This window comes from Leuciscus leuciscus (genome assembly GCF_965113295.1).
Source record: "Leuciscus leuciscus genome assembly, chromosome: 6".
Classification (NCBI taxonomy): domain Eukaryota; kingdom Metazoa; phylum Chordata; class Actinopteri; order Cypriniformes; family Leuciscidae; genus Leuciscus; species Leuciscus leuciscus.
This window is the reverse complement of record NC_138730.1, coordinates 22,376,355-22,398,641: the sequence shown is the minus strand read 5'-3', so window position 1 is coordinate 22,398,641 and position 22,287 is coordinate 22,376,355. Positions and strand designations below refer to the sequence as shown.

Genomic DNA, 22,287 nt, shown 5'->3' with positions numbered 1-22,287 from the left:
CTTATGGGTACTAAAACATTATCAAATTAGCCAAAATAATATACAAACTTTTAAACACGTTCTTCATAAAACCATATAATCAGTGGAACCGTGGGGCCTTCACCATGTCAAGGCTCCATTCTTGTCCTTGCCATTTTCTTTTGTATGTGATCTTGCAGTCTTTTCCCACTCTCAACCAGCAAAACACTTGCCCTCTTTTGACTTTGTGATTGCTGGCAGACTGATATTAATGCCACACAAGTCTGGAACAGTAATCTGTATAGACTGCAGATTATTACTAACCCTGCAAACAGGATCAAAGTTTATTAAATGACCCAAACAGTGGGAGGAGTGTTTGTAATCTCCCCATGAACTCACAGAAAATGGAAATATGTCACAATGATTTCACAGCAGTGATCATGTCTCCCTCTATGCAGTGGCTATGAAGAATGGAATTAGGGTGGGAACGTGTCATCCTAACCGCAGTGAAATTGAGGGTGAATATGCTACTCCAAAACAGCTTTGATATCATTAGAAGTTAGAATCTAGCCCAAAATGTTTCATTTTAGCTGTCTGGTTCAACACAGTGTGAACTGTGTGAGAGGTAAGCGGAGGCATTCACACAATGGTGGGAATTCTTCTGGTCGGTGCTGCGGTATCAATGTGGCCGTGGGGGACTCAGTTTATTGTCGCTGTGGATGTACGATTACACTGCAGTGCCATTTCACCCGCAGACTGAGCAAAACACCTCAAACAGAGAAGCAACTGAGTCACATTAGATACTGCAAACAAACACTGTAACAGTGACACAAAGCTGATATATACTGCAGCCTGATGCCATAGGAGAACTCTTTTATATTCCACAATGTTCCCCAAAAATACAGTTTTCCACATTTTATTTTTAGAAAACCATTAAAATCCATAATGTACACCATACAACCAACTAAAGAACTGTAAAATTATTCTATGGGCCCTATTTTAACGATCTAAGCGCATGGTCTAAAGCGCAGGGCGCAAGTTCACTTAGGGCGTGTCCGAATCCACTTTTGCTAGTTTAGCATGGTCTAAAAGGGTTGTCCCTATTCTCTTAATGAGTAATGGGTGTGTTTTGGGATTTACGTGCATTAAACCAATCAGAGTCTCGTCCCTTTAAATGCCAGTTGCGCTCGCGCCATGGCGGATTCGCTATTTACATGACGGAATTTGATAGTGGAAAGACCGAAGCCGTCTCCAGAGTGCAAACGGAACTGCTCGTGCGCAAGGTTAAAGTGCGCAAGCAGACCATCTACTGGACAAGCCGGATTCCACCATATCTTTATGTGCACAATAATAATCTTTTACATTGTAATCCTTTTGATTTTAATATTTGGCATGTTTGTGTGCTGCTGTGCGTCCCTGTGTGTTTATATAAGCAGAGTGTACGCACGTTGTGGACCCGCCTATAGGCGCACATTACTAACGCACTCTTTAAATAACAAAAAATATATATTGTGCCACTGACTTTAGACCAGGTTTGGTCAATGGCGCAGTCTATATCTGTTGCCTCAAGATAGTAACGCTCCAACAATGCGCCAGAACACACCTCGTTTTCAGACCAGCACACCCATGGGCGCACAAATGGGCGCAAATGCATTTGCTATTTAAACAACGTGGCGCAGGACGTGAAAATTATAACTGCGTCGGACTGAAACTAGCAAAAAACACTTGCGTCGCGCCTGGCGCTGCATTGCGCTGGGTGTAAGATAGGGCCCTATTATGCTGAAAAAGAACCATCAAAGAACCTTAAAATCTAAGTTAATGTAAATGGTAAAAAACCTGTAGAGATGTGGCCCTCATTTGAATATCTAGAGAATTAACACTCACAACAGGTCTTGTCAAACACCACCCATCTCTTCACATATTTTTTGCATAGCAGAAACCAGAATATGACACTGAGGTACGTGGGGAAAGAATATTGTATGCCTGAAGCAGGCTATCATACAGCAGAGCAGTACAATTGTGGTTTATGTAAAAAGGTGTAAATGAAACACTGTTTGTTTTATTGCCGTCAGTTGTAATAGTGCCTGAGGGGCTGCAAACCCCCCGTTCCGTCGACGTGTTAACCAGATTAGCAGAGCAATTGTTGGATTATGAAAAGCAAAGGCGTAGCTTAGTGTAATACTGTACATTTGGCTGAATTAACCATTAAATGGCATGTCATTCAGTTTCTTGGTGAGGAATAATCATTTATGAAAATTAAGCAACAAGCGTTCATTTAGACACTTCAAACTCTCTCTCTATCACTTGACCTGGCTCACACTGGGCGGTCACAAGATTCTGCAATCAAGACAAAACACCCCCCAGGGAAAATACGGACACACATCTGCTCCTCTTCCAGCATGGAAACTCAAGACTTTAATGAAAGTGCTTTTGAGAAGAACTGAGACTTTCTATTTCTGGCTCTGAGACAAGTGAGAAGTGCTTGTGCATTTCACACAAATAGTGAAAGCAGAAGAGAAGAGGCTTTGCAGAAGCATAATATGTTTTTGGGTGGTGGGTGACACATCCTGTGAGACTGTTTCCACCACACGCTGCCCGTTCTATAGCGCATCTGCACTTTCAGGCGTCCTTTACACATATAAACGCAGGAAAGTACATGATAAGCCCTTCATGGAGTCAAATGTGTCATGGTGCATGCATTGACATGATAGAGGGGAAACAAGAAAATGAAGAAAAGAAAAAAAACTTGCATCACAATAAGTGTATTGTGATTGTCAAAACATTTGGTAACTAAACAGAAATGTATTAAGCTTAGTGACAACATGTTATAATGTTTACATTGTACAATGACTGGTAGGCTACTGTTTTTATTATTGCTTGACACAAATTTCACAATTCAATTCTTGTGACTTGATTCCGATGCTGAATGCGTGAGACTTGGCAGCCCCGCTATTATTATCAATGTTGAAAACAGTTGTGCTGCTTAAAGGGATAGTTCACTTTGAAATTAATTTTTGGTATGTTTTAGCTTACTTCAAGGGCATCCAAGATGTAGGTGTCTTTTTTTCCGCAGTAGTTTCAATTTTGATATTTTTAGGTCAAACCGTTCTTGTCTGTCAGTCATATACAGTAATGCAGGTCTATGGTCACCACTTCAAAGAGCATGCACAGAGTCCAAATTAAAACACAGCCATGTCCAAGTGATCTGATCTGACATGTACACAGACTGGTGCATAGATATATACACTAGATGTCGCCTTAAAGACATTCGTTCCAATGAACTGCCGTAGACAAGGCGACATCTAGTGTATATATCTATGCACCAGTCTGCGTACACGTCAGATCAGATCACTTGGACATGGATGTGTATAAGAGGTAAAAACGATATAAATACTGTTCGTTTTCTCACACAAACCGCTCGTTTCGTGTCTTAGGCCATCAATGTGTACTTACGATGGGGAATTGTTTAATTTGGACGACGGGGAATTGTTTTAATCTGGACTCTGTGCATGCTCTTTAAGACAGTGACCATAGACCTGCATTATATGACTGACAGACAAGAACGGTTTGACAAGAACGGCTAAAAATATCAAAATTGAAACTACTGCGGAAAAAAAGACACCTACATCTTGGATGCCCTTGAGGTAAGCTAAAACATACCAAAAATTTATTTCAAAGTGAACTATCCCTTTAATATTTTTGTCGAAACCATGACACCTTATTTTAGGATTTTTCGATGCACTTACAAATGAATGAATGTCATTGCATGAGATACAAACTATTAAACAAACATAGTTCTTTTATTCTCAAATATTTTGTTTGAAAATAGTGTTTTTGTTGTCCAGCTTCAAAATAAATGCCAATTGGATTTTATTCTATCATGCATTGATATTCATTTACTTTTAAAATGTCTAAATACCTTTTGAGGTCACTATATTATAACAAACTATTTTGGTAACAATTTAATTACACTTTTTTTAACTACACATTACAAAAAAAACTTACAAACCAGTGGGTCAAGTTTGAGTGGCTAACATAACTATGTTAGACCCTTCTGGTAATTATCATAACTCTATTGACAGGCATTCCATATTTGTTTTCACATGCATTTCAATTGCAAATATTTTACATTATTGTAGATGTTTACTGGTAGATTTTTTTTTGGAGAGCTATTAAAAGTGCAAAATAGACATGGTGCTGTCATGACATCATATATTCTCCAGGTATTAGAGTACATATTGTGACCTCCCAGTCAGTAATTACACTAAAAACCAGTTATTGATGCCCAACACTAGGGCATATAGTCTCTTAGTTCAGTGAATATTTCAGTGTAGAATATTTGATTGCTACGGGTCTAGTCTGGGTTGAACCCAAACCATTTCTGTCAGTCTAGGGATGCCATGAAATTAGGATTTGTTTGTAAACAAACTCTCATTAACCATTTCTAATGTTCAAACTTAAGAAAGTTTCAGTTCAGAGCGTTTCTCACGTGTCGCTCCAGTTTTTTCTTCCTCCAACTGTTCTGCGATCAGCTACGGACAGTATGAGTGCTGAAATGAGGTCAGCGAACCGTGACGAGGTGACAGCGCTGTTTGAAATGTCTGTAGCTATTGCCCCCGGCTCACAGTGCACCATTTATTTCCCTCCATCACAGGAAAAGTCACATCCCATCTCTCTTAGGACAAAGCAGAAAATGAGAAAAACATCCAAATTGCAGCTGACGTGGGTAGCGGTGGCTGTTTGAGACATCGGTGCTACCTAGGCTGACGGTCATTGGCTTGTCTGTCACCATGCCAACCCTGAGAGAACATAATGAGACCAAAATACTGCTCAAACTGGCATCTCTTCTCATTTCACATAATTTGTCTTACTATACGGCCACTGGCGCAAGGAAGTATAGGGTAATGCCAGCACAGAAAGAGAGAGTTGCTCTATTCTTAGAAAGGAAACCTGAAGAATTTTCGTTGATCAACATATCAGCTCTGTTCACTGACGCAAAAGGGGCAGTGTTGGTTTCCCCTCAAATATTTTTAACACAGCCTATGTTTTCACTTGCCTATGCTTTTTCACATATTTTTACATGAACGCTGATGTGACATGATACTACCACATTAAGGTGTGGAAAAGCTCAAAGCATGCTAATTTTGCACATTAATATCCTGCAAGGGAATATGTGCAACTGCTGAATGCAGGTAACGCCGTCGCTTCAGTCATAAGCAATCCATCTATATCTAGAATACACATTGGCTCACTTGACAGAGCCTTCCACAACATTACCACTTAACCAATTACGAGCCAGCAGGAACATAGATCAATAGATGACATCCGTGACAGTAATGCAATAACCTAAGCAGGATGCAGCCGAAAAGAGAGTGGCACATCTTCATTCAACAGTAAGGCATCATCTTTAATCTCGATTCCCACATGGCCACCAGCAAATCTAGCTCGATTTCTATAACTCATGTTTCTTCAATACATGTAACATGCAAGCAGACTCCTGTTGCTTTGACAAGCTAAATGCAGGAGCAGCAGCTACGCCATGTGTTTACATTTGCATAGAGACAGTGGCTCTTTCAGCTACCTCCTTTCACCCATCAAGGGCTTCAGACAATGTCATTACATTGACCGAAAGACTGCAATACAATGAACAAGAGCCGTTACAAAAACCTCACCGAGGCAGAATGTCACTCGCTGCATGAGTGTCAATTGACGTCAAGCTCAAAACGTCCAGCAAAACACACACTACTTATGACATTGGAGGTCCAAATGTGAGCGAGTCTTACCGTTGGTGGAGTGAAGGCTCTCCAGACTCCAGTAATGTGACATGACCCCTCGCACTGCTCTAACCCCTCCGGCCAGTCCCAGAGCGGGGCTAAAGCCTGAGTCAGAGCCAGGTGACTGCTCTGAGCTGCCACCACTGCAGCCACCTCCTGCCAGCGGGACGCCCACCTCACCGGCACTGTGCTGGGTGCGCATGTGAAAGCACAGCGAGAGGAAGAAGGGTGGCGTCGCTTCGGGCAGGTGTCGGGTCCAAAATCGAGTCTCAGAGCCTCGTGTATGTGGCGTAGCTTCAGCCCTCCTCTGTCATTCCTCACTCGCTCTCCTGCTCTTTTACTTTCACTCTTGGATGCACAGTCTCAAAGAGCTCACGGCTCAACACAGACGCCCAGGCACACAATCAGTCTTCTCTCTCTCGCGAGCGCACACGCATACAGTCACAGGCTGGCATCACCGGGGATCGTCTAAGGGGAGGAGGACTCATACGACATGCATGACTCAATGCGAAACGCCTGCTCTGGCATTGAAAAGAACCGCCTTCCTCCTCCCCTGCAATCCCCCCTTGAGCCCCCCTCCACTGTTAAAGCCAAGCTGTTAGTAAACCAAAAGACAGCGCCTGGAGAGAGCACTAGCGATGTCGAGAGTTGCAAACACCTTCTAAGAATTTAACCCATAATTAGCTGAGTCCGCACATAAATGACAAGCCCAAAAATGTATGCAATTTATCACAAACAAAGAGTGCTTGCGCAGCACGCTGATCTGATACAAAAAGACGTGATTTCCACAGAAATGCTCAGAATCTCTGGAAACTATGAATAGAAAGGAATGTGGTTTGTGTGAGGCCATTCTCATTAGACTCAAAGTTAAGAATCTTGACCTGGGTGAAACTTTGCAGCTGGACTATACTTTACATAACATGGGAGCTGGAGGCAGAACAAAGATAAAACTCAGGGGAACATTCCTCACTAGGGGTGCAACGGATCAAAAAACTCACGGTTCGGATCGTTTCTCGGATCGGAGTCACGGATCGGATCATTTTTCGGATCAGCAAAAAAAAAAAAAGTGCACAAGGCATAATATCTTCTTTTTAACATAATTAATGAAAAACAACTTAAAATGCAACATAAAAAGGCATCTCCTTCCTTTAAACATGGACCAATGCTTTATGTGTTTCCACTGTCATATAGGGCTGTCAAAATTGCTAAAAAATGACGTTCGAATATTCCCTCTAAAAAACACATATTCGAATTATTCGAACATCTGGTTGCGCATTTTGTCAATGACGCGCATTAGGCCTATGTCAATAACAGGACAAATTAATACAAAGAGACATATAACTACTTGTATATGTAGTTCATTTAAGTTTAAACATATTTGACAACGTATTACCTTGCTCGCTCGCACTCGCAGGCACTCTTTCTCTCTCGCCGTCACCCATGCTGCGTTCACACCAAACGTGAATAGAGCGTCTGGCGCGAGTGATTTCAATGTGAAGTCAATGTAAAGACGCGTTACGCACGTCTGGAGGTTTTGCGGCGCGAATGAGGCGTCACGCTCTCTACGGTTCATAACGCTCGCCATGACCACGCTGTGTGTGGACTGAACATGCGCACAACTTTTTTTTTCATAAATCAATCCGCGGATCACGTGAGTGCCGAACCGAAGATATTGATCCGAACGGATCACGGATCAATGATGATCCGTTGCACCACTATTCCTCACATTCCTGTATATGACAGATCTGATCTGCCACTGGTTAAGATCAGGGGTTTTCCAACTAGTGTCTGGGGACCCGTGGAAAAGTTCAAAAGTTCAGAAAAACAGTGTAAAAAATAAATAATAATAATAATATGATGATGGTTATTATTACATTCTGTCCCCAGAATGTGTCTGAAGTTTCAGCTCAAAATTCCGCACAGATCAATTATTGTACTATGTTGTAAATGCCCATTTTTGAGTGAAAGGAAAAACAAGCTGCTTTCGTGCATGTATCTTTAAATGCAGATGAGCTGCTGCTCCCCATCCCGTTTTCCAGAAGAGGGCGGAGCCTGTACGGCTACAGATACTCAAACTAACAAAACATCTGTTTGGTTTTGATTATCATATCTATCCCGCTCACGCTCACGTGACATTGCAGTTCTTCATCATCATGAAAGTTTATCATCTGCATGCGTTTTAAAGCCATATCAGTCTATACTTCTGATATATGGTTTTCAGAGCGCACACACTCAAAGCACACACACAGAAAGCTGGGTATCAGACGGCGCGTCTCGTGACCATGAGTATTAAACAAATTTCTCTTCCACGTCTTATTGCGCTTAAACTGTCAAATACACACAAGGCTTTGTCAAAAACACACAAAGTTCACATAAACACAGTTGGTTATGTCTGTGAACGTGAACAGCAAGTAAAGAAATCGCATGTGTATATTAGATCTGTGTATTAAATTGAAACCAGCGTAATATACAGTACCTACTGCTATACATGCTGTTAATATGAATCAAACAACAAAAGAAAAACAGAAAATTACTAACAGAAAATAACTTTAGTAACTTTAATGAGCTGTTATTAAACTGCTGTTAAATGCTCTGGCGAGGAGATAAACATGGCGGACTGTGTACAGCTCAAAGAGGGCAGGGTCTATGCTAATAAGGAAGAGTCCGTCAGCAGTCGTGGGCGGGGCCTAAGCATATGTGACGTCACAAAAGCTACTATCTGCAAACGGCTTGTTCTGATTTATGGGGATTAAAAAAAGAGGAGTGGGTGGATTTTTAACATTATAGGGTGGTTGTGTACATACACTGCCGACACACATTTATGTTCAAACACCATGTAAAAGTGAATTTTGAATAATAGGCCTTTAAAGTAAATAAATAAATATCATAAATATTATAAATAAAAAGTAACTGAGCCAAGTATATATACATCCCCTGGTTTACATCACACACACTTAAAAATCCAATTGGACTATTAGCCAACAAACTACAAATGGTCATATTAGTATTCCTAAAAATGCACAAGAAAATGTGTTAAAAAAAAAACAACAGTTATAAATGCAAATAGGTCGAACAAACAGGTTTGAATGTCCCTTCAATAATTTCACGCAGGCATTGTTTGAAAGTACAGGCTCATATTGTGTTTCAGAAGGAGTAAACTCACCTAGAGGAGCAACTTGTCCATGTGCCTCTTGTGCTGGTGTGCTGAGATTCGATTCTGTGGAGAGCAGCATGTATCGGTGTTAGTTTCTCTCATGAAGTGCTCCTGAACTCAAAACACAAACTAAGACTCAAGTTCTACATTTGCATAACCGCAATAGGAATGCTGCATTGGCTTGTCATGCAGTGTACAGAAAGGTTGTAGAGTGGGCATGATGTCGGCAAGGGGCAAAATGAGGTTATTGTGTCTTTCTCCTCATAGGAATCCATATTACATGAGGCAAGGCATTTACAGAGGCCTTGCAAAACACACAGAGCATGTCATGGCAATAAGACATCAATAGTGGGAGGCGTATTTTACATAAATAAAACAAAACAAGAGTAAAAAAGATCGAGAAGTCTCAGTTCAGATCAGAGATCCAGAGCAAAATGCACACTTAAATGTATAACTGGCTCAGATTTAGTCAGGGTTTTATGTTGATCATGGAAACATAATGCTTGCAAAAGCAAGCAAACAACACAGCCAACTCAAGGTCAGCCAAAATCTATTTAATAGTAGCTTACAATCAAAGGCTACACTTCAACTCTCAACTCGATTTCCTAAATCCAAGTCTCCTTTTAAAAGTGTGCATTTGTGAGTGTCTGTAAGGGTGGGGGTTATAAGCCCACGCCAGGTCTACCTCTATGCTCAGAGAGTGAGAGAGAAAGAGAGAGTGAGAGAGTGAGTGAGAGAAGGCCTGGCGCCAGTGAGTGGGTGAGAAATAATCAGCAGGATTGTTTGGCAGAAAGGGAGAGGATCAGCACTGAAGGCCTCTGAGCTCCACGCTCCGTGCATTACCGCACAAAGATAGCCTCTGTGCTCCTGATACGTGCACACACGACTGAATAAAGCTTCTCTTTAAGAAATTGCACATTGTAGGTGGAATTCATCACTCTTCACAGATGTATTGTTTGTTTGCGGCTGCAGAGGAGCGAAGACCTCCACAGGTTTATGTCCAGGTATCTCAATCCAACTGGGCCATGTTTGATGATGAAAGACAATAAATTTACATCACAGACATCTGTGAGTCTCTGGGCTCCGATTGTCACAAACAAAACTATAAATATCTCACAGAGGGTTATCAAAGGTTGCAGAATGAAGGAAACCATTGCCCCCTGGAGGAAACTAAAGTACACTCAGACTTGGAAGGAAAGATTTAAGAAGTCAATATACTGTGTCTCATAATAAAAGGTTGTGGTGCAATGTATAGCAGGTTTAAATGTCAATTTTCCTTACCTGAAATAAATGCATAATGAGGCCAGCCCAAAAAGTCTAGTCCAACGGGTGTGCTCTGGGAGAAGAAGTGGTCTTTGAGGGGAACAGAGGGGAATTGCTCCGGAGAAGTGAGAGAAAGTCTAGCGCGCAACTATGGATGAGACAGAAACAAACCCATTATGAAAGAAAAAAAAACTCACAATTATTAATAAAAGTTTTAATGTAATAATAATAATAATAATAACACATGCCCATGATAAAAAAAAAAACTGTTTTGTCTTTTTTTTTTATGACTCAAATTACTCTGAGCTCATCTGACAAACATTGATTTTTGTGTATTCAGGCAAAACACAAGAAACGGAAGACAAGTCAGAAATCCTAAAGAAACTACAAGGGAATGTTTCCAGGTGTACAATACAGGAAGAAAGCAGAACAGGAGAAGAAGAGGTGCAGCGGGAGATGCTAATGGCTCGGTGGTTCTCCATTTTCGAAGATTTCCTTACTTTCTTGTGCTTCTCAGATCTTGGCGTGCTAAGGTGGCGCAAACTTCGCTGCATGCTAAGCTTCTTTTTATGGGTGTTCTCCACGTCAGTCAACGTTTCTAATGAGCATGAGCGTAGATGTGCTACGGTCGAATTGTTCTTCCTTTCCAGGTCAAGCGCCACCTCTCTGATGCCCTGAAGAGACATGGTCCAACCGTAGAGGTCTGAGATGGGTCTGGGTGCAGCGGTACCCTGCTCTCTGGACTTCACCCGAAGCACACATGCATTTCCTTGTTGTCTTCTCTCTGCTGACTGGATGGCTGGATCAGCACTCCGCTGTACATGCTTTGAGTGCAAATTTAGGTGGTTATTGTACATGTGTCTTTTGATGGATGTCCACTGAGAGATGAAGTTTGTCAAATGTTGACTTTTGGTAATGTTAAGAAGTTAAATGTATACATAAAGCAAGATATTTACACTGCATCAAATTGTTACTATTCTTAACAAGAATTTTATACTATCATTCGAAAGTTTGGGGTCAGTAAGATTATTATTTTTTTAATTATAAAAAAAAAAAAAAATTAGTACTTAGAGGCAAGGATGCGCAAAAATGATCAAAATGAAGTAAAGACATATGTTAAAAAAGATTTCTATTTCAAATAAATGCTGTTTTTTCCCCCAAAAGAATCCTTATCAAATGTCTCACAGATTCCACAAAACAAATTAAGAAAAACAACTGTTTTCAACATTGATATAATAAAAAAAATTTGAGCAGCAAATCATCATATTAGACTGATTTCTGAAGGATCATGTGACACTGAAGACTGGAATAATAATGCTGAAAATTCAGCTTTGCATCACAGGAATAAATTACATTTTAAAATATAGTCAAATAGAAAACAGTTATTTAAAATTTTATTAATATTGCAAATTATTACTCCTTTCAAAAACATTCAAAAGTGTAAACTCTTGTCTGTACAATAACATTTGTTGAAAAAAAAATTATAAAAAAAAAATCATACAAACCCCAAACTTTGAAACTGTTGTGTATAAAAAAGTTCAATAAAAGTGAAAAAAATGTACAATGCATTAGACAAAATACTGTTATATTCAAGATACAACCTATTAAAAACAATTCTTAAAAAGTGTTACTTCAAGGAGAAAAAAAAGGAAAAAAATGGGGAACAAATGTCAATCTCATTTATAATTTTGCAGTGTAGGCTACACTTATTGAAAGGGTGCAGTACATTATTGTGCCATAGATGCAGCATACAAGCAATGTGATCATCCTTGATTCCTTGTAAGCCACTAGATGGCAGTATATTTGAGATGTGCACACATTTCATAGAAAGCTCTTTAGTATTGTGACTTAAACATATAACAACCCTTGTAATTTCCTGGCTGGCCAGCTCAATAACAGAAAGCAGGAATGCATTTTGAAAAATGCACCATAACAATCCACATTTGCTTTCATGTGTGAAGAAGAGTCTTGGGAAAACTCAAACTTGAGTAGGATTACCATATACAAATAGCAAAATACAGAAAGTAAGAAAATCATATAGCACTCCTGCCTAAAAATTTTCAAAGGACACATTAAGCTGTTCTAACATCATTAACTTCATAATTTACTTTGACTTACCTCTGGTTTGTTTATCAGGGATGCTGAATTCAGGCTATTCTGAGAATGGCTGTCTGAACTGCTGTCCTCTAGTAAGTATTCAGAATCAAAAGACTGGGTTGTAGTGAGTTGCGCTGTCCTTGGTTTCAGAGATGTCGGTCTCTGAGGTGGATCGGAGAGACCATCAGTGCTCACTCCCTGACCGAGCGAGCAGAGAGAGGACGCAACAGATCTCGAGGGGTAACGGAAGCTCCTCCGGTGTGTCCAGCCCAGAACAGGACTGTGAGGTTTGGGGCTCATGGGCCTTGTCGGACTATCAGTGTTCTCGAAACAGCTGAGAGACCTGGTCCAGATAGGTGACATCTGGGTTGCGAGTGCAAGAACAGTGGGGTTTACAGGTGACTGCGACCTATCCTCTACATTGGACTCACAGCCATCTACTGAGGCCTGATCAGAATCTGAGGAAGTGGCATAAGGCAGCTCACCTCCTTCCAGACATGTACTGTCTTCAGACTGTTCCTGAGGTGCAGTTTCCAAACTCTGTGGGTCAAAATGGCATGTGTTCCTTAAACTCTTTTGGGAAACTGGTGAGCTGTTAAGTCTGGACCTGTTCTGAGGAGCACAGAAGGCACTATCAATAGGGCTCTGATGTGTGGACTTGTCACAGACCGTCCCAGGAAGCGATAGAGTTCTTTTGTAAAGTTCTGCTTCCTTAAATTGTTTCATCTTCCTCCAGGACTGCTTGGTTTTCACCTCCTCATTCTCAGACTGCACGATCTGTTCCTGGTTGTCCCTCTCAGGACATCTGGACTCAAAGAGGCTAGACAGAGACTTGTGAGCCATTGCGAGCTTCAGGCGTAAGTTTAAGTTATCGGTACTCTTGCTTCTTTTTTGTTGCAATCCCTCTGTCGTTGGGGAAGCTCTAAAAGTCTGTGCATCTCCATCTTTGTGCTGTTGCAGCTGATAAAAATTTTGGGATTGTGTATATTTCTCTCTATTCAGCAAATTAAAAGCAAAAGCCTTTTCAAAAATGTCGTCATTGGAGTGGTCAGAAAGCTTTGTAATGTCTGTGAGATGATCTGTACTTTGTGAAATATGGGTCTTGTACAGCGAAGTTTGGGAATTGTTACGTGTGAGAGACCTACTGTACTTTACTTCGTCCCGTTCATCTCCATCCACATTGGAGTCCTTAACTTCCGGATCAACCTTGTTACTACCTTTGTGTTCTCGTTTGGTCTTGCGGAATGAGGGCATTCGAGAAAAAACAGAAAACATAGAGCCCTTCCCTGATTGGGTTCTCTTATTTCTCGCAGAACCACGAAGACTAGATGATGACTGAGTGCTGTCCTCCGTCTCCTCGCTATTAGTACTGAAGTCAAGGTCTTGTGACACAGAACTGGAAACACTATGGCCATCACTGCTATCAAACTCATTTGATAAAGAGCTCATTGTTTCTCCAGCATCTGGTTCATTCATGACAACGGCTCCATTGGCTTTTGTACGCATGGCAGAAATGTTGTCATGTGGGCGGTTTGTAACGTCATCAAAAGAGCTCCATTTCTCATTCAATACACCTTCTGATAATGGACTTCCTTTCTGTTCCTCCTCCAGTCCATTCTCCAACACAAATGAGCTCTCCAGTGAACGGTCTGACTCCAAAATAGCTTCTAAATTAGTGATGGGTAAAATTCGACAACATGTAACAAATGCGCCTTCGATCTTAGAGTTGTGCAGTTGCAAAGATTGCTTAAAAAGAGGATCAGACTTTTCACATAAGGAATCAGTGATTTCAGGAGAGTTTGTTGTGAATGTTTCAAGTCTTCTCTCCATGTTTTCTAATGCATAAGTATCATCGACCTTGAGAGAGCCACTCAGTGGTAATTTGCTTTCCTCTTGGGCAAGCTCTGGGTGTTTGTGTGCAAGCAAATGGACAATATGTGAAAATTCACAATTTGTAGAGTCTGAATTAACCTCACCATGTGTGCTGTAATGGTCATCTGTGTTTGGGGGACTCAAGATTTGCAACACTCCAGTACTGCTCTGACTGATGCCGCATGTGCCCTTGAACTGAAATCCTCCCGCTGTCTGCTCTCCCTCCACTGAGGACGAGTGCAGCTGGCACTCCTTCCCATTATGGAAATCACAGAGCTGCTTTTGTGTAACATCTTTGTGGCTGCCACATGCATTGAAGTCTGATGGTTTCTGAACATTACCTTTGCTGTACATTACAATATTCATTTCCGGTGCTTTGAAGGAGGTAGCCCAACCAGCAGGGGCACTAAAAGATTCACTATCTTTGCAATCACCGCCCTTTGAGACTAAACATCCAGCATTATTAGTAGATCTGCTGTATTTTTGCAAAGAACTAGGCAAAGACATTTGTACACTTGAGGCACAATCTGCTAAAGTTATGGCTTTAATGTTATTATTTGTGTCTGAGCTGTCTTCATGGTTTCTACTGTTCAGCTGAGAATAATCAAAAGGAGTGAAAGGATCAGAACATGCACTAGACAAAATATCAACATCTGACTCAATTGTTTTAACTGACTCATTTTGCCTTGTTTGTTTGTCAGATAGGGTGTTGGGTTGGTGAAATTGTTTGGAGGTCTCTGTATATTCTGTAACGCAATGCGCTAATTGTTTACAGTTCATTTGAAGGCCATCACTGAGGTCACAGCAAACATCTGTAGGGCACACTGGAGATTTTTCAGACGAAATCTCAAACAGACTAGCCAAAGATTCGACAGGACTATCTACTGGACACCCATCGGATTCAGCTGTCTTCATGTCAGGACGTGCAACACTCAATGACTTGGGCCTAGTGTATTCTATGCATCCCAAACTGTCAGAGTAAATTACTGACTGTTCTGTTGAGGGAACTATTGTACATTCTTTCTGGTACCCTTTAATATTGTGATGCATGTTGCTATCCTTCTGTGTTCGTTGTAAAATGTCACCATCTTTATTATCAAAACTTTCAGCGTTAACACAAACTTGTGTTTCAGTGAATTCACCCTGTTTGATAAAATTAATTCTACTATTAGGGCACTGATGGGTTTTGTAAAAATCTGACTCAGGCTCATGGTCCTCCAAATATGTTTGCCCACTGTCCTGCAAACAATAACTGTCCATGTGATATCTACTAACTGAGTAATCTTCTTTTTCACTGTGCATTTGTAATACTGGGCAATTTTGATGAACGCAATGAGTTCTGGCCTGCAGAGCTAACTGTTCTGATGTCCAGTCATTGATCGTTTCAGCAGAAGTTGCATTAGGCACATTTGAGAAAGCTCTCTCAGCTGCAAAACACTCCTCCGAAACAACAGGAGTGTCAGTTAAGTCCTGCTTTTTGAAATTTAGACTTTCATTCTTTTCAAAGTTCAAATCAAGTTCTTTGTCAGTGTCCTTTGATGAATGCCTTCCAGATGTTTTCAATGATTGACTGACTTCACAGTCCATGCAAATGTCCATGCAGTCCTGCTTTAATTGTCCCTTTTCATAAGCCACTGTGTTTGAAATAAAACCAGCCTTAATGAAATCAACCTGTGATAGTCTGTCTTCCACTGAAGACTGTAGTTGGCTGTGTTCCAGTGAAGTATTTGATTGGCTGTTCTCTATGGAGTTCTGGGATTGGTTTTGTTCTGAATCATGTGATTTCCTGTGCTGTACAGAATCCTGTGATTGGCTGTGTTCTACTGAATTCTGTGATTGCCTGTGTTCTGATGAAGTGTGACTGTGTTCTACTGAGGCATGTGATTGGCTGTGTTCTGATGAAGTGTGACTGTGTTCTACTGAGGCATGTGATTGGCTGTGTTCTATTGAATCCTGTGATTGGCTGCATTCTACAGAATCCAGTGATTTCCTGTGTTGTACAGAATCATGTGATTGGCTGTGTTCTGATGAAGTGTGTGACAGACTGTGTTCTACTGAATCCTGTGATTGGCTGTGTTCTATTGAATCTTGTGATTGGGAGTATTCTACTGAGTCCTGTGATTGGCTGTGTTCTGATGAAGTGTGTGACAGACAGTGTTCTACTGAATCCTGTGATTGGCTGGGTTCTATTGAATCTTGTGATTGGGAGTATTCTACTGAGTCCTGTGATTGGCTGTGTTCTGATGAAGTGTGTGACAGACTGTGTTCTACTGAATCCTGTGATTGGCTGTGTTCTATTGAATCTTGTGATTGGGAGTATTCTACTGAGTCCTGTGATTGGCTGTGTTCTGATAAAGTGTGACTGTGTTCTACTGAGTCATGTGATTGGCTGTGTTCTATTGAATCCTGTGATTGGCTGCATTCTACAGAATCCAGTGATTTCCTGTGTTGAACAGAATCCTGTGATTGGCTGTGTTCTGATGAAGTGTGTGATTGACTGTGTTCTACTGAGTCCTGTAATTGGCTGTGTTCTATTGAATTCTGTGATTGGGAGCATTCTACTGAGTACTGTGATTGGCTGTGTTCTATTAAATCCTGTGATTCTGAGCATTCTACTGGGTCCTGTGATTGGCTGTATTCTACTGAGACCTGTGTTTGGCTATATTCTACAGATTCCTGTGATGGACTGCATTCGACAGAATCCTGTGACTGACTGTGTTCAATTAAGTTCAGTGATTGCCTGTGTTCTACTGAATTCTGTGATTGGCTGCATTCCATAGAATCCCGTGATTGACTGTGTTCTACTGAATTCTGTGACTGGCTGGATTTTAATGAAGCTTGTGATTGGATTTTTTCTGTGGAGTCCTGTGAATTGCTGTGTTCTATTGAATTCTGTGATTGGCTGTGTCCTGTTGACTCTTCAACTTTCTGTTCAATAGGCTTCTCAACTAATACAGACTCATATTTAGAAAGATGCCGTGAGACAGATAAACTGATCTCATTGTCATCAACATTCAGCTCATCATGTTGAGTGTTTGATTTATTATGTTCAGCATCTGTACTTTTCACAACGGATGCAATTTCAGTGTTACTAGTGTCAATATCATTTTGCTGTAACTCTTTCTCACTTGTAAACTGTATGTGCGGCTCATTGTATCCTGATTGAGTGTCCATGATATTTTTGTTGATTTGTTCTAATTTTAATTTTCCATCAAAGGTGTCAGCAAATTGGGACTTGGCTCCATCACTGTCTGTTAAGGTGAATAATGAGTCTTTAGCACTTGGCTCAGAGAGTGTTTGTGGTTCTACAGTGTCCTCTAATTCCAGTAGAGGTGTTACTACATAGGATAGGCCATTACTTGAAGAAGAATCAAGTCCAGGTCCCGCTGGAGAATTGCTGATAACCTCCCCACAATCTGGACCACCTTTAGCATCAGACATTCCAGTGCCATCAACCCACATGTGTATCATCTCCGTATTTCCAGTCTGTGTTTGCAATTGCTCAGTGGTCCAACTGTGACTGTCAAAAACAGCATGTTGGCTTTTTGCTAAAGAGGGATTTATCTCTCTAACTGAAGGAGAGGGTTTGACTAATGGAGAGTGTGAATCCAGATGACCCACAGAGCAAGAGCCGGTCTCATAGCTGAGTGACATCCTGCAGCCGTCCTTAGTTTCATGATTGGGGTCAGAGAAAGTGTCACTGTGCCACGAGTTTGTGTCAAAATACTCCTCTTTTGTGTCCTGTGCTGCTTCAGGAACCGGCTCACACCATTCCTGATGGTCATGTTGCTCTCCACGGTCCTCCTGCTGAGACTCCCCATCTTCCAGACAGCCTGCTTCACTCCCAGAGTCCTCTAGAGCTGGGGCCTAGGAGGAAAAAGAGAATATGTGCATTGTTTTCCTGTTCTTAACAAAAAGGGGATTTGGTCTCACTTAATTGAAGTAAACAGTTTATAAGTTACATCAGTGAGGCAATTCAAAAGAAGAGTTAAACAATCTGTTGAGTATTTTTATTTTTTTTGATCTGCAATCAATTTAACTCTAAAGAGCAGCATATGTTTGTGAAGTTAACCACATAGGTATGATAATCATTCAATTACATCTTACATTCTTTCCCCCTTACACCTGGAACTAATGTGTCACTCAACCATGCCCTGCTTCATGTAGTTAAATCAAAGCTCTTTAGAGAGCATCTGCTTTTATGAAGCATTTGAACCATTAACTAATTTGTTCAAGGGATAATTTCCAATGAACAAAATTGTGCATGATGATGAACAGACTCAGATGTAATAACACGGAAGAGCATAACAGATTGTATGAGTCATTAAAATCATATTAGCACAAACAACAGAGAACAAAAATTTAAACAACTGATGGAAAAACGAATCAAAAGTAGATGTCAGCAAAACAACAGACTGCATATACTATAAATCAAACGTTATATCAGTCAATGCAGAAAGATGCATTTGTAGCCAGATGGTGTAGTTACAAATGTCTATCAGTAGGGGCTAACTGGACCATGCTTACTAGGAAAAAACCTTTACCCCTTGAGCTCTTCTCATGGTCAGTAGGTTGTGGAAAGGGACGGGACCTTCCACAAGCGCAGATATTTGTGCCGTCATCCAGCTTAGAGAAACCATACAAACAATCCCTTCTTATCGGACCCATAACCCACTGGTCTGTCTTCCATTAACCATGTCTCTAATCTAGTGAGTTCAAAAGATTGCAAAAGAAGACACCAGGCTAAGCTAGGCCCGCTAATGGTTCTGATGTTTTAAGTAACCTACAAACATCAGGTTCTGAGAGGGAGAGAGAAGAGATGAAAGCCTCCATCATATCCTGCTTGTACTTAAGAACCGAGGGGTCATTAGGCACAGCACATCTCCAGCTAATCCCAACAGGTCAAGCCACTCCAAACCCTTCATGTTAAATGAGGAAGGACACTAAGAAGAATGGCTTTAACAGCAGGTATCAAAGAGGAGAGTGCCAAACACTTCTGCACAGCCTTTTTCAAGGTAAAACAAAGCTTGAATACTATGTTTGGATAATATTCAAAGTACAGGAATATATGGTAACCCATGCACTGTTTAACTTATACATATGCAAATGAAAATATATTTATGCAAATAAATGTAAATATTTCTATGCTAAAATATTTATATTATTTTTGTCATTTAAATTTTTACATATTTTTATATTTAATTTTTTCCTTTTCTTTCTTTCTTTACTTCATGCATGATACTAAAACTTGAACTCCCCAATGTTCAATATCCTATTAACTAAACATATAGGCTAACACTTGTTTGCTAGCTAGTAGTACAGCATAAGTCAGAAGTAAATCCTGCTCTTATTGGTAGGTGGAATGACCTCAGCCAACAGCACAACGTCACCTGACCCCATTCAGTAACCAGAGCTTGTTTTGCCAAATTGATTACAGTTGAATTCCCTAAATGGCTTAACATCTTAACGCTACACCGTGGGCTAGGCAGGAGAATGGGGGGATTGGTTTTGCATTCAAGTGTGAATATACAGTATATACAGTAGGTGTATGAGGTAAAAATAGAAAGACAGAGCCAGAAAAAGCACATGTGATCCTGCACACAGGACTGCTACTGACCCTTAAAGCCACACTTGACCCACAACATGAAAACATTCACAGTCCTTCAGCTTGGTTCATATTTTATTTCACCAGGAATGTTACTCATCAACACCAAGCACTCTTTATATAGACACTTCATGTCAAAAAAAGTTGCCGACCCCAATTAGTTTCACTAAAAACTACAGTACCAATTCAAGGACTAATCAACAATACTAAATATAATTCATGAATCTGTCATGTATGGAAGGTTGTTGAAGATCATGAATATGATCTGTGAAGTCCATGACTCAGGTGAAGCATCCAGAATCATGAAGATTCTAATATACAGAAAAAGCCAAAAAGAATTCCTCAAAACATAAAGATGTGCTGAAGTATAGTTCGACCAAATCCCAGACCTCAGTTCAACTGAGAACATCAATGTTTAATGTTCACAAACTATCCCCATTAAAAAGCAGTTTTGACCAGACGTACAACGCTAACAGAGAGCTAAAGAGACCAGTCCAACTCACATTTCAAAATGTTCTGCTACTTGAGTATAATGTCTAATCTTTTATTACCTGTCATAATATACGGTACTTGGTGTCAAGACTTTCGTGGGTGAAATTTGTATTGTTTTTGAAAAATTTCTCTTAATCTAACTAAGGCTGCATTTATTTGTTAAAAAATACAGTAAACAGTAATATTGTTGCGAAGTATTATTAGAATTTAAAACTACTTTTCTGTTTTCTACATTAATATATTTTAAAATATAATTTATTACTGTGATGGAAAGCTGAATTTTCAGCATCATTACTCCAGTCTTCAGTCACATTATTCTTCAGAAATCATTCTTCTGATGCTGATTAATATATATATGTGGAAACTGTGATATATATTTTATAAGGATTCTTTGATGTATAGAAAGTTCAAAAGAACAGCATTTGTTTGAAATCTTTTGTAACTATGTAAAAGTCTTAACTGTTAAAATGTGTAATTACATTGTAACAAATGTATATTTATACTGTAATAAATGTATAATTACACTGTAAAGTATGTATTTTACACTAACAAAAATAGAATTACAATCTTGAAAATAATCACTAGATTTCTTCAAATTAATCGTTACATTTCTTGAAATGAATCAATACATTTCTTCAAATGAATCCATACATTTCTCGAAAAGAATTGCTACGTTTCTTCAAATGAATCGATACACTTCTCAGAAAGAATCGATACATTTCTTCAAATGATTCGCTTCATTTCTTCAAATTAATCACTAAATATCTTCAAATGAATCAATACATTTCTTCAAATGAATCGCTACATTTCTTCAAATTAATTGATACATTTCTTCAAATGTATGGATATAATTTTCGAAAAGAATCGATACATTTCTCGAAAAGAATATATATATATAATATATAATAGTATAGAATAACACTGTAAAGTATGCATAATTACACTATAACAAATATATAATTACAATCTCAAAAAGAATCGCTACATTTCTTCAAATGAATCGTTACATTTCTTCAAAAGAATCAATACATTTCTACAAATGAAGCGATACATTTCTCGAAAAGAAACAGTAGATTTCTTCAAATGAATCAATACATTTCCTGAAAAGAATCTCTACGTTTCTTCAAATGAATGGATACCTTTCTCGAAAATAATCGCTATATTTCTTAAAAAGATTCGCTACATTTCTTCAAATGAATCACTACATTACTTGAAAAGAATCGCTATATTTCTTAAAAAGAATCGCTACATTTCTTCAAATGAATCACTACATTACTTGAAAAGAATCGCTACATTTCTTCAAATATATCGGTACATTTCTTCAAAAGAATTGTTATGTTTCTTCAAAAGAATTGCTACATTTCTCGAAAAGAATTGCTACATTTCTTGAAATGAATCAATACATTTCTTCAAATGTATCAATATATTTCTCGAAAATAATTGATACATTTCTCCAAAAAAATCACTACATTTCTCAAAAATATTAATATATATAAATAGTATATAATTACACTGTAACAAATGTGTTATTATACTGTTACAAACATAGTGATGAATCAATACATTTCTCGAAAAAAATCGCTACATTTCTTCAAATAATTGCTACATTTCTTCAAATGAATCGCTACAATTCTCGAAAAGAATCACTATATTTCTTCAAATGAATCACTACATTTCTTCAAATGTATAATTACATTGTAACAAACGTATAATTACACATTAAACCCATATGACCAATCGGCTGTTTCCACTTATGGTGATTTGTTTACTGTTGGTTACTAGGTTACCAATACCACCGTCATCCGCTCGAACAACATGATGGAAACGCACCTAATTGGCATTTGTTTGTTGTTGTTTTTTGGGGTTTTTTGCGAACTTTGAAAAGATTTGCTTCACGTTTGGATGAAAACCCAGCTACTGTTGATCAATTGAATGCATCTTGGTGAATTAAAATATTTAATTTCTTTTATTTATTTATAAAAAAAAATAAAAAATTTTTTACTTTTGAATGGAACCTTTCTGAGCGTCTACTTCCTCTAACCCTGAATAAATGCAAATGTAACATCAACATA

At 39.3% G+C, this 22,287-nt stretch overlaps 1 protein-coding gene and 1 long non-coding RNA gene across 6 annotated transcripts in view; both read right to left on the bottom strand.

The window, feature by feature from the left end:
* Positions 1 to 22,287, bottom strand: part of arhgef4 (Rho guanine nucleotide exchange factor (GEF) 4) — an 80,154-nt gene that overhangs the window by 23,597 nt on the left and 34,270 nt on the right. For 3 of the 5 annotated variants that reach the window (XM_082173327.1, XM_082173329.1, XM_082173328.1), the window contains 4 exons: positions 12,268 to 17,985; positions 10,650 to 10,973; positions 10,168 to 10,297; positions 8,896 to 8,949 (listed from right to left, as the gene is read on the bottom strand). In XM_082173327.1, the coding sequence (XP_082029453.1) occupies positions 8,896 to 8,949; positions 10,168 to 10,297; positions 10,650 to 10,973; positions 12,268 to 17,985 (6,226 nt within the window). Of the gene's footprint in view, positions 1 to 5,741; positions 6,669 to 8,895; positions 8,950 to 10,167; positions 10,298 to 10,649; positions 10,974 to 12,267; positions 17,986 to 22,287 lie in introns of those variants that run through there. The other 2 variants (XM_082173330.1, XM_082173331.1) reach the window with 2 other exon arrangements.
* On the bottom strand, positions 11,203 to 12,261 carry LOC309501304. Its single transcript, XR_014206861.1, has 2 exons — positions 11,651 to 12,261; positions 11,203 to 11,594 (listed from the first exon to the last, which is right to left on the bottom strand). It is a non-coding gene; the product is annotated as an uncharacterized lncRNA (long non-coding RNA).